This window comes from Xiphophorus hellerii, chromosome 13, assembly GCF_003331165.1.
Source record: "Xiphophorus hellerii strain 12219 chromosome 13, Xiphophorus_hellerii-4.1, whole genome shotgun sequence".
Lineage (NCBI taxonomy): Eukaryota > Metazoa > Chordata > Actinopteri > Cyprinodontiformes > Poeciliidae > Xiphophorus > Xiphophorus hellerii.
This window is the reverse complement of record NC_045684.1, coordinates 7626507-7638300: the sequence shown is the minus strand read 5'-3', so window position 1 is coordinate 7638300 and position 11794 is coordinate 7626507. Positions and strand designations below refer to the sequence as shown.

The following is an 11794-nucleotide window of genomic DNA, read 5'->3' as shown; positions in this document are numbered from 1 at the left end:
GATATTATGTATATACGCATGTCCACATAAATATGTGTAGTTTTATGCATATTATTCAGCATTAATAATTATTTAAGCATCTTTATTTCTCTCTGATTGTATTATTTTGTGTTTGTATATTTATATAAATATGTATTGATATTACTAAATAACATATTTAAAAAATTATGACTGGTTGTGTGCTTTGTAAAATAATCATAATACAGAAATATCAACACATTCTATTCTGACTCTATTCTGTTTTCCCCACTAAGAATAGTTAAATATGCTCAACCTTATATCAGTCATTCAAAAATACTTTAAAAATTATTTCCTTGTAAATGTTGCTAACCTTTTAATAAGGTTTACAGAAAAATTGGTGAATATCTGTTTAGTATTTAGCGAGTTATGATTGATAAATGCGCTGATACGTCATTGAGTCTGTTAAACATAAAGCTGAGTGGAACGGTCGACCGCTCCAAGATGGCCGCCTTAAATCTCTTCAGTAACAATAGGCAAGAGCGGTCCATGAGGCGTTTATTTATAGTCTATGGGGAAAAGGGGCACAATGACTATGGGCAAAGGTGCATTCATGGGCCCAATATGGGTGGGAATTTACAGCTACTTTATGTAAACACATTTTTCAACTAATACACCAAACAGTTACATAAATAGAAGAAGTTCAATGTCCAAAAAACTTGAAAATTGCTTTTATAGTTTATTTTTCCCCGTTTGACAAGCAAATAACAAAGATCAAACTTTTCATTAGTGATGTGTTGAGTAATGAAGCGGGTAAGACGGAGAACTCACCTAAACCTGAGCAGTTAAATTTTTATTTTTTAGTAATAAATCGTTGTCCCTGGTGACATAGCGAGTAACAAGCCAGTCACAACCCTCTTTTCTATTTGTTTCTAGTTTTCTTTTGGATCTAGCCATTGTTTCATACAACCAGATTAATCAGAATTTATGTATCAGAATCACAAACATTTTAAACTTGTTTATTCATTGTAAAGCTTCATGTTGTTTTCACGTTGCCTATTTTACATATATTGTCCAGTTGATGTCACAGTAGAGCAAATGAAGCACCGCGGTGCATCGGCTCATGAGTCGAATGATTGGATGGAGTTCCTCAGGGCTTTTAAAAATGTGGACTAAAATGAAATTTGAATATAATTTATAGTATTTGTTTAAAATCCGTTCATTTGAGAATTCTCCAAATGTCAGCTGGATATGTCGATTCATCTATATCTCTGTCTACGCTCTTGAATTTTCAAATGGTTTTTTGTTAATTTCTGCCTTAAACGATTTACTTCAGTAAAGTTAACAATTACTCTTTTTCTCTGTTTTCTTCTCCAGATTCCCTGAAGTGTAACGTTTATAACCAGGAGAGGAGATCCACTCTGGACCAGGAGGAGTTAGAACCTGTGCAGGTGAAACAAGAACAGGAAGAGCCTGAAGATTATCAGATAAAAGTGGAAGAGAAAGAAGTTTACTGCAGTGAAGATGAAGAACAGATTGGATTGAAACAGGAGACTGATACCTGCATGGTGGTTCCTGTTGATGAGCAAACAGACCACATTGAATCAGAACCAAACAGGAACCAAGTCATCTTCCAGGAAGCTGCTGAAGCTGAGAACCAAAATCAGGAAAGAAGAAAACCTTTCTCATGTGACATCTGTAAAAACCGTTTGACTTTCAAATCTGTTTTTGATATTCACATGAGAACTCATACGGGTGAAAAGCCGTTTTCATGTGTGAACTGTGGAAAAGGTTTTAGTCACAAACAGCATTTAACTCGGCATATGATGATTCACACTGGTGAAAAGCCGTTTTCATGTGTGACCTGTGGAAAAGGTTTTAGTCACAAGCAGCATTTAACTCGGCATATGATGATTCACACTGGTGAAAAGCCGTTTTCATGTGTGACCTGTGGAAAAAGTTTTAGTCACAAACAGCATTTAACTAAGCATATGATGATTCACACAGGTGAAAAGCCGTTTTCATGTGTGACCTGTGGAAAAGGTTTTAGTCACAAACAGGTTTTAACTCGGCACATGATGATTCACACAGGTGAAAAGCCGTTTTCATGTGTGAGCTGTGGAAAAGGTTTTAGTCAAAAACAGAATTTAACTCAGCACATGATGATTCACACTGGTGAAAAGCCGTTTTCATGTGTGACCTGTGGAAAAGGTTTTAGTCACAAACAGGTTTTAACTCAGCACATGATGATTCACACAGGTGAAAAGCCGTTTTCATGTGTGAGCTGTGGAAAAGGTTTTAGTCAAAAACAGGTTTTAACTCAGCACATGATGATTCACACAGGTGAAAAGCCGTTTTCATGTGTGAACTGTGGAAAAGGTTTTAGTCAAAAACAGAATTTAACTCAGCACATGATGATTCACACTGGTGAAAAGCCGTTTTCATGTGTGAAATGTGGAAAAAGTTTTAGTCACAAACAGGTTTTAACTAAGCACATGATGATTCACACTGGTGAAAAGCCGTTTTCATGTGTGAACTGTGGAAAATGTTTTAGTCGAAAACAGCATTTGACTCAGCACATGATGATTCACACTGGTGAAAAACCATTTTCATGTGTGAACTGTGGAAAAAGTTTTGGTCAAAAACAGCATTTAACTCAGCACATGATGACTCACACAGGTGAAAAACCATTTTCATGTGTGACCTGTGGAGAAAGTTTTCGTCACAAGGTGAGTTTAATTCACCACTTGAGGCGTCACACAGGTGAAAAGCAGTAGAAGTATTTTCCATACATGTTCTATGTTGAGGTTCACTATAGAACTGATTTGGTTTAAAACTAGAATGAAAGACTGGAGGGGTTTCATGTCTATAAAGCTGAAAATTGTTGTATTTGTTAAATGTGATCATTTGGATACTTGGAGAAGTGCAACCATGATACATTTTCCTTCAGAGATGCTTTCTTGTTTTTTTTTTTTGGTATATTCTGTATCAAAAAACAATAATGATAAACTATGTTATTGTATTAACTTACTGTTTATGTCAAACTGTATGTTGTGTGTGTACAACGTGAAGAGCAGAGGGCTCAGCACACAGCCCTGAGGAGTGCCAGTACTGATGCTGATAGATGAAGAGGCTTGGGGGCCCACTGACTATTTCATGCATTAACAGAGTTTGACCGGACATGGACTCCCTTCCAGAACATTCTCACATGATTGGACTTGAGGGATTGATTTGTATTATTCTGTACCATAGAGAGAGTTAGTGGGGTTTATTTTAAAAGTTTTTAAAATCAAAACTAGAATGTACAGAATTGAGTGTTTTTTTTTTTTTAATCTGGAAAAAAATATTTGCGATATTTTTGTCTTTAAAGTAAAATGAGATTGAGTTTTCTTTCAAATTATATTAACCAGTTTTACTCTGATTAAAATCTTTTCAAATGAAATAAAATGGATTTGTACTTTAAGGAAAATGCAAGATTCACCACAAATTAATTTTCCTGCTTTGATTGCCAGAGCCGGCACAAGGCATAGCAAACTAAGCAGCCGCTAAGGGCCCCAGGGCCACTAGGGGGCCCCCTCAGTGGAGCTGATTTTATTTATTTTTCTTAGTAATAATTTCTGTCATAATATCAAAACCACACAATGTCACTATTAAGTGGTTTGTTTTTACAATAATATATATATTTGATAATGTATGTAGAAATTATTTCTTTATTGATAGAAAGAAACAATATGCTCTTGGCGGTCCCTGGTGGCCGCGGTAGGTACCGCACGCTTCGCTGGTAACATGAGCCTCATCCAAACGTGAAAAGCTCCGGTCAGAAGACAAGTCAGCAAAACAATGTCTCCAAAAAGGACTTATCCTTCAGGAAGGGAGAAAAGAAAGGAAGAATAGAAAAAAGCCAAGATAAAGGTTTGTTTTAATGTGTCTTGGTAATGTCATGTAAAAGATTTGTAAAGCTGCTAACAGAAAATTAGCTTGAATGGTCCAGATCAACAGCCCAACATTTATAGGGTCTTTGTGTTTGTGTGAACCTGAGTTTAAACTTTAAATGAGTTGATTCTCATGGTTGGCTCTGTATATTTCTCAGGTATTTTTGGCTTCAAAACTCCGTGTTTGATAAGGTTTGATAACAATAACTTAAACTTCTCAATGTTTGACATTGTCTAGCAAAATGTTTTTACGTCAGGCTACATAGCTGCTACATGGATGAGCTGCTCTATGCTGTAGTTGGTGATTTGTTGTTTGCAGCTGAGCATAATCATTTTGTGGCCAAAACAAACATTATTTTTACATCAACTTCTAAATTATGTTAAAATCATTTGAAGGATCAGAATCAGTCCAGTACTGGTACCGGTCCACATTGTAGAGGAGAAAGACTCACATGGTATAAATTACAATTTTTAACTATTTGTTAGATTTTAAATTTCTTATTTTCATATGTCCTCATTTATCTTACTTTAATTTGCTTTTTCTAGCAGCTGTTAACTTCTGTAACTAGGGTTTCCCAAGTCTGAATAAAAAGAGGAGCAGCGAGAGGGGAAATTTAGAGTGAACTGCAATAGACGCTGTTTCAAAGTTATAATAATTTATTAAAATAAAAACAGTAAAATTAAATAATACCTCTATGTAGATGAGAAGAAGTTAGGAAAAACTAAGCTGAGTTGCCGAGGCTTGGCGGTAGGTGCTGACAGGTTCTGGATCGGAGGCTCCCGAGCAAAGAATCACCAAACACCGTGACGTCACACACTCGTTGGATTTCCCTCAATCGATTTATGTTGATCACGGGACAGCCACAGCAACAGGGGGCGCCACCATCTGGGCCAAACGCACCACCTTCAATCCTCAGAGCTAAAAAAGAAAAAAATACAAACTATTATTAAAATACCGGTAGAAAAATCAAATAGATAAAACCGGTAAAAGTCTTTTACACTCGACCACCAGCACCGCACAATTCAGTGAACAAGCCGGTGCTGATCGGCTCTCAATAAGCCACAGGATGGGCGGAACCAGCGGTAACTCCGAACAAAGCAGCAGCGATCATTGTGGATATACGGAAACTATAGGAAAGGTTCTGATCTGGTGGAGTGAAGAAACTGTGAAACATGTTGCGGGATGTAGGAGATACGAATCAGAAGACAATATTAACTTTGGATTTGTGGAAAACTGGAATACTAATATTGTATTTGTTTTATTCAGATAAAGTGGAAGAAAAGATTTTACGTCTTTCAAAGAGAACTGGCACTGTATGAGAAATCTTTAGATGTGATGATCGTAAGATCCACAAGGTGGCGGTAATGCAATGACATGAATGAACGACAGTCATAAAATCCCAAAGAAGAAGAAGAAGAAGACAAAGAAAATGGCGCATGGTCTGTTTGGTTGAATGTTCGACTGTTTCTCTAAACGAGTTTATCAACGAGCCGTTAACTGCTGCTGAAGAAACATTCACAGAGTTTAAAGAAATAATCGTCAAGTCGGAGGAAGAGATGGATGATCATCGCAGACTGCTGGATTTCTCCCGGAGGCCCCAGATAATCTTACACCGAATAGGTAGGAACCAGCAGCGTTTGGATGCAGGTTAAGGTCTAAATGTCTGCACCTTTCTGTATGAGGATCATTTTAGTAAATGTTCTTTTCCCGTATAAATGTTTTGTTAACCGGTAAATGAACGCAGGAATCACAATTACGCTGTGAAAATGGCTTATTGATGTAGAAATAAAATGACCTTTTTATGGCTTTTCCTCCTTTAACTACACGAAGCTGAAGTTGGTTTCCGATTCCACCTAATTTTTCACTTCCTTTCGCATCTTTAATAGACTCTGGTTTAAAAACTGCAAGAACTACACTCTTCAAAACCTGGACTGGATTATTCTGCTCTAATAGCAGAATATTTAAATCCATGTTTGGGATTTGTGAAACTTTTATCTGATTTGTGAAACTTTTTTCTGATTTGTGAAACTTTTTTCTGATTTGTGAAACTTTTTTCTGATTTGTGAAACTTTATGTAACAGACGGCTGCAGAAGATCTTTCCTTCCAACAACCATCTCCATCTACAATAACTCTTGGAAGAATTCATGAGTAACACCAACATTTAATTTCCCATTAGGATTAATAAAGTGGTTTTGAATTAGAATTGAATTGGAATTTTAAAAAACTGCATGGAACAAGTATGAATAGTAATCTAAACTTTAGTGAAGTTTCACAAATCCCAAACATGAATTAAAATATTCTGCTATTAGAGAAGAATAATCTAGTCCAAGTTTGAAATACGTAGTTGTTGTAGTTTTGGCATTAGAGCAGTTTTAATATGAGCTGGATGCAAAGATGGGTAAAAATGGCATTTTATTGAAGTTCCACAAATCGGATAAAAGTTTCACAAATCACAAAGATGGTTTTAAATATTCTGCTGTTAGTTGAAAATAATCTTGTCCAGGTTTCAAGAGTTTAGGTGTTATGGTAGTATTGGAATTGTAGCAGTTATACTATAACAGAGATTAAAAAGTGGTGAAATCAACCTTTATTGAAGTTTCACAAATCAGAAACATGGTTATAAATATTCTGCTGTGAGAGCAGATTAACCCAGTCCAGGTCAGAAGAGTCTAGCTGTTGTAGTTTTTAAACTAGACTCTATTAAAGATGTGGAAGGTAGTGAAAAATTAAGTGGACTCGCCCTTTAGCCATTTCCTGAATCAGAAGCTGGAATCGGAAACCAACTTCAGCTTCATCCAATGATCTCAGGTAATTACTAATTGGAACGTGCATATATAAGCTAGTAAAGCCTTGCAAAGCAAACAGCATGAAACAATAATAGAGGTGTTATTATCTGTCAAACTAAACCTCATATAAAAGTCCAATCAACAAGCCACTGCTGCATTGAGGTGATGTTTCATACGTAGGTGTAACACATGAGAAAACCCGGATCGTGACAGACGACGTGGAGTTTCAAATAATATCAAGTGGCCTAGGCTCTCCCTATTAAAAGTACCCAGGCAAGTCTGGCTTAAAATTATGAAACAGAAGTAGTATACAAAATATATTTTATTTATACATACTTTTATAATATTAAAAATAGACTTTATTATTCTAATTTAAAACCCAATGAAGCACAGCAACCCAGAACAAACACTAGGAGCAGTCTGAGACTTAAAACAACTGCAAACCAAATTAGTAGCACACACCACACACTACAGGATGATCGGTTACGAAATCGCAAGCGACAATCTTAGAGAACGATCAACGTTCTAAAATTGTCGTATGGAGAGGGGGGGGATTGTGTAGTGTGAACTATTGCATCGGGTAGTCGATGTGCCCATCTTCTCTATTTAAATCTAATTATTACTATAGGGCAACATGATATACAGACTTTATAATCTGCACTCTTTTGGTTGAATGCAGTATTTATTTCCACTTTGGCTTTATGTTGTTTAATTTTTGTTCAAGTAGATTTTTTATTAATGGAGACTGAGAATCCATGTTATTTATGGTTTTGGTTGTTTTGTTTTGTTCATCAGTTCCAGTGTTAAATGTTCTTTTGAAAATAAAGTGTATCTATCTTTGGCAGGAAATCGCATGCATTATTACGTCATTTCCATTAAATCAGTGTAAAATGGTCTTCAAACAATATTATCGTTTATCGCAATAATTTTTGAGACGATTAATCGTTCAGCAAAATTTGTTATCGTGACAGGCCTAGTAGCAACAAGATAAAAAGCGACACTGACGTTACACAGAACCAGCCATAAGTGACACATCAAAAATGCATTTATCCTACCAGCAGCACATATATTGATGATCCTGCGGCGCCAGCGCTCATCCGACAGACATCCAACTGCACACAACAACACTCATAGCTTGGCTGCCACACCCGGTGCCTATCTGCACTAATAAGCCCCTCAATGCTGTGAACCGGAAGTGAAGGTGGGGAAAAGCATAGACATAATATAATGAGTAGACCCCGCATGGCTGCTCTGGCGTAGGAAATACGGCGGCCATCTTGGAGCGGTCGTCCCTCCTACTTGGCTAAACCAAAACAGCAGAAGATGCCTCAGCACTGCCAGATATTTGTGTTCAGATCGACAGACTAATGACGCGAGATCTCGGACGATAACGTTTCACAAGTAAGATGGACATATTACAGTTTATATTTTGTGATTAGAATATTACTATACTGTATTTATGTCCACTGACAAAACAACAGCTAATATTAGCTATCAGCTTAGTGTAATACCGGGGTTCAGCCCCGCTATGAAGGCTAACCGAGATTTTGTAAATCTTAAAAAGATTTAAATATTCCCTAACCTTGATTTAGATTATTCCACACAAGGTGGCAAAGACTCTTATTTATATGGAATTCTTTCACTCTGTCTAAAGTAAAATAGCTCCTGTTTTTGTTTTGAAGGTTTCATAAAGACCATGTGAGGAAGAAGTGGGGAATGTCTTTAAGGAGAGACGGATTCACTGCACTGATGAATCTCAGCTGCTGAATCTCTCTTAAGCTCCTCCTCAGCTGGAAAACATGAATAAAACCTATATAGATATTATGTATATACGCATGTCCATATAAATATGTGTAGTTTAATGCATATTATTCAGCATTAATAATTATTTAAGCATCTTTATTTCTCTCTGATTGTATTATTTTGTGTTTGTATATTTATATGAATATGTATTGATATTACTAAATAACATATTACAAAAATTATGACTGGTTGTGTGCTTTGTAAAATAATCATAATACAGAAATATCAACACATTCTATTCTGACTCTATTCTGTTTTCCCCACTAAGAATAGTTAAATATGCTCAACCTTATATCAGTCATTCAAAAATACTTTAATAATCATTTCCTTGTAAATGTTGCTAACCTTTTAATAAGGTTTACAGAAAAATTGGTAAATATCTGTTTAGTATTTAGCGAGTTATGATTGATAAATGCGCTGATACGTCATTGAGTCTGTTAAACATAAAGCTGAGTGGAACGGTCGACCGCTCCAAGATGGCCGCCTTAAATCTCTTCAGTAACAATAGGCAAGAGCGGTCCATGAGGCGTTTATTTATAGTCTATGGGGGAAAAAGGGCACAATGACTATGGGCAAAGGTGCATTCATGGGCCCAATATGAGTGGGAATTTACAGCTACTACATGTAAACACATTTTTCAACTAATACACCAAACAGTTACATAAATAAAAGAAGTTCAATGTCCAAAAAACTTGAAGATTGCTTTTATAGTTTATTTTTTCCAGTTTGACAAGCAAATAACAAAGATCAAACTTTTCATTAGTGATGTGTTGAGTAATGAAGCGGGTAAGACAGAGAACTCACCTAAACCTGAGCACAGTTAAATTTTTATTTTTTAGTAATAAATCGTTGTCCCTGGTGACATAGCGAGTAACAAGCCAATCACAACCCTCTTTTCTATTTGTTTCTAGTTTTCTTTTGGATCCAGCCATTGTTTCATACAACCAGATTAATCAGAATTTATGTATCAGAATCACAAACATTTTAAACTTGTTTATTCATTGTAAAGCTTCATGTTGTTTTCACGTTGCCTATTTTACATATATTGTCCAGTTGATGTCACAGTAGAGCAAATGAAGCACCGCGGTGCATCGGCTCATGAGTCGAATGATTGGATGGAGTTCCTCAGGGCTTTTAAAAAAGTGGACTAAAATGAAATTTGAATATAATTTATAGTATTTGTTTAAAATCCGTTCATTTGAGAATTCTCCAAATGTCAGCTGGATATGTCGATTCATCTATATCTCTGTCTATGCTCTTGAATTTTCAAATGGATTTTTGTTCATTTCTGCCTTAAACGATTTACTTCAGTAAAGTTAACAATTACTCTTTTTCTGTGTTTTCTTCTCCAGATTCCCTGAAGTGTAACGTTTATAACCAGGAGAGGAGATCCACTCTGGACCAGGAGGAGTTAGAACCTGTGCAGGTGAAACAAGAACAGGAAGAGCCTGAAGATCATCAGATAAAAGTGGAAGAGAAAGAAGTTTACTGCAGTCAGGCTGAAGAACAGATTGAATTAAAACAGGAGACTGATACCTGCATGGTGGTTCCTGTTGATGAGCAAACAGACCACACTGAATCAGAACCAAACAGGAACCAAGTCATCTTCCAGGAAGCTGCTGAAGCTGAGAACCAAAATCAGGAAAGAAGAAAACCTTTCTCATGTGACATCTGTAAAAAGCGTTTTGCTTTCAAATCTGTTTTTGATGCTCACATGAGAACTCATACGGGTGAAAAGCCGTTTTCATGTGTGAACTGTGGAAAATGTTTTAGTCAAAAACAGCATTTAACTCAGCACATGATGATTCACATTGGTGAAAAGCCGTTTTCATGTGTGAACTGTGGAAAACGCTTTAGTCACAAACAGGTTTTAACTCTGCACATGATGACTCACACTGGTGAAAAGCCGTTTTCATGTGTGAACTGTGGAAAAAGTTTTAGTCAAAAACAGCATTTAACTCGGCACATGATGATTCACACTGGTGAAAAGCCGTTTTCATGTGTGAACTGTGGAAAAGGTTTTAGTCGAAAACAGCTTTTGACTCAGCACATGATGATTCACACAAGTGAAAAGCCATTTTCATGTGTGAACTGTGGAAAAAGTTTTAGTAAAAAATGTAATTTAACTCAGCACATGATGATTCACACAGGTGAAAAGCCGTTTTCATGTGTGAACTGTGGAAAAAGTTTTAGTCAAAAAGCTAATTTAACTCAGCACATGATGATTCACACAAGTGAAAAGCCGTTTTCATGTGTGAACTGTGGAAAAGGTTTTCGTCACAAACAGGTTTTAACTCGGCACATGATGATTCACACTGGTGAAAAGCCATTTTCATGTGTGAATTGTGGAAAAGGTTTTAGTCACAAACAGCATTTGACTCTGCACATGATGATTCACACTGGTGAAAAGCCGTTTTCATGTGTGAACTGTGGAAAAAGTTTTAGTCAAAAACTTAGTTTAACTCAGCACATGATGATTCACACTGGTGAAAAGCCGTTTTCATGTGTGAACTGTGGAAAAAGTTTTAGTCAAAAACTTAATTTAACTCAGCACATGATGATTCACACTGGTGAAAAACCATTTTCATGTGTGAATTGTGGAAAAGGTTTTAGTCAAAAACAGAATTTAACTCTGCACATGATGTTTCACACTGGTGAAAAGCCGTTTTCATGTGTGAAATGTGGAAAAGGTTTTAGTCGAAAACTTAGTTTAACTCAGCACATGAGGATTCACACAGTTGAAAAGCCTTTTTCATGTGCGATCTGTGGAAAGTGCTTTAATCGAAAACAGCATTTAATTCAGCACATGATGTTTCACACTGGTGAAAAGCCGTTTTCATGTGTGACCTGTGGAAAAAGTTTTAGTCAAAAACTTAGTTTAACTCAGCACATGATGATTCACACTGGTGAAAAACCATTTTCATGTGCGATCTGTGGAAAGTGCTTTAATCGAAAACAGCATTTAACTCGGCACATGATGATTCACACTGGTGAAAAACCATTTTCATGTGTGACCTGTGGAGAAAGTTTTCGTCACAAGGTGAGTTTAATTCACCACTTGAGGCGTCACACAGGTGAAAAGCAGTAGAAGTATTTTCCATACATGTCCTATGTTGAGGTTCACTATAGAACTGATTTGGTTTAAAACTGGAATGAAAGACTGGAGGGGTTTCATGTCTATAAAGCTGAAAATCGTTGTATTTGTTAATGTGATCATTTGGATTCTTGGAGATGTGCAACCATGACACATTTTCCTTCAGAGATGTTTTATTTTTCTGGTATATTCTGTATCAAAAAACAATAATGTTAAACT

The 11794-nt window shown here is 36.3% G+C and overlaps 1 protein-coding gene across 1 annotated transcript; it reads left to right on the top strand.

Annotated features, from left to right (window-relative positions):
• Nucleotides 1-2045: 2045 nt before the first annotated feature.
• Nucleotides 2046-11740, top strand: LOC116730900 (zinc finger protein 850-like; the record flags this gene model as incomplete). The annotated part of the gene is made up of 2 exons (XM_032580460.1): nt 2046-2710; nt 10201-11740. Coding segments are annotated over 2 exons (2034 nt in total), but the record flags the coding sequence as incomplete, so codon positions are not given.
• Nucleotides 11741-11794: the final 54 nt, after the last annotated feature.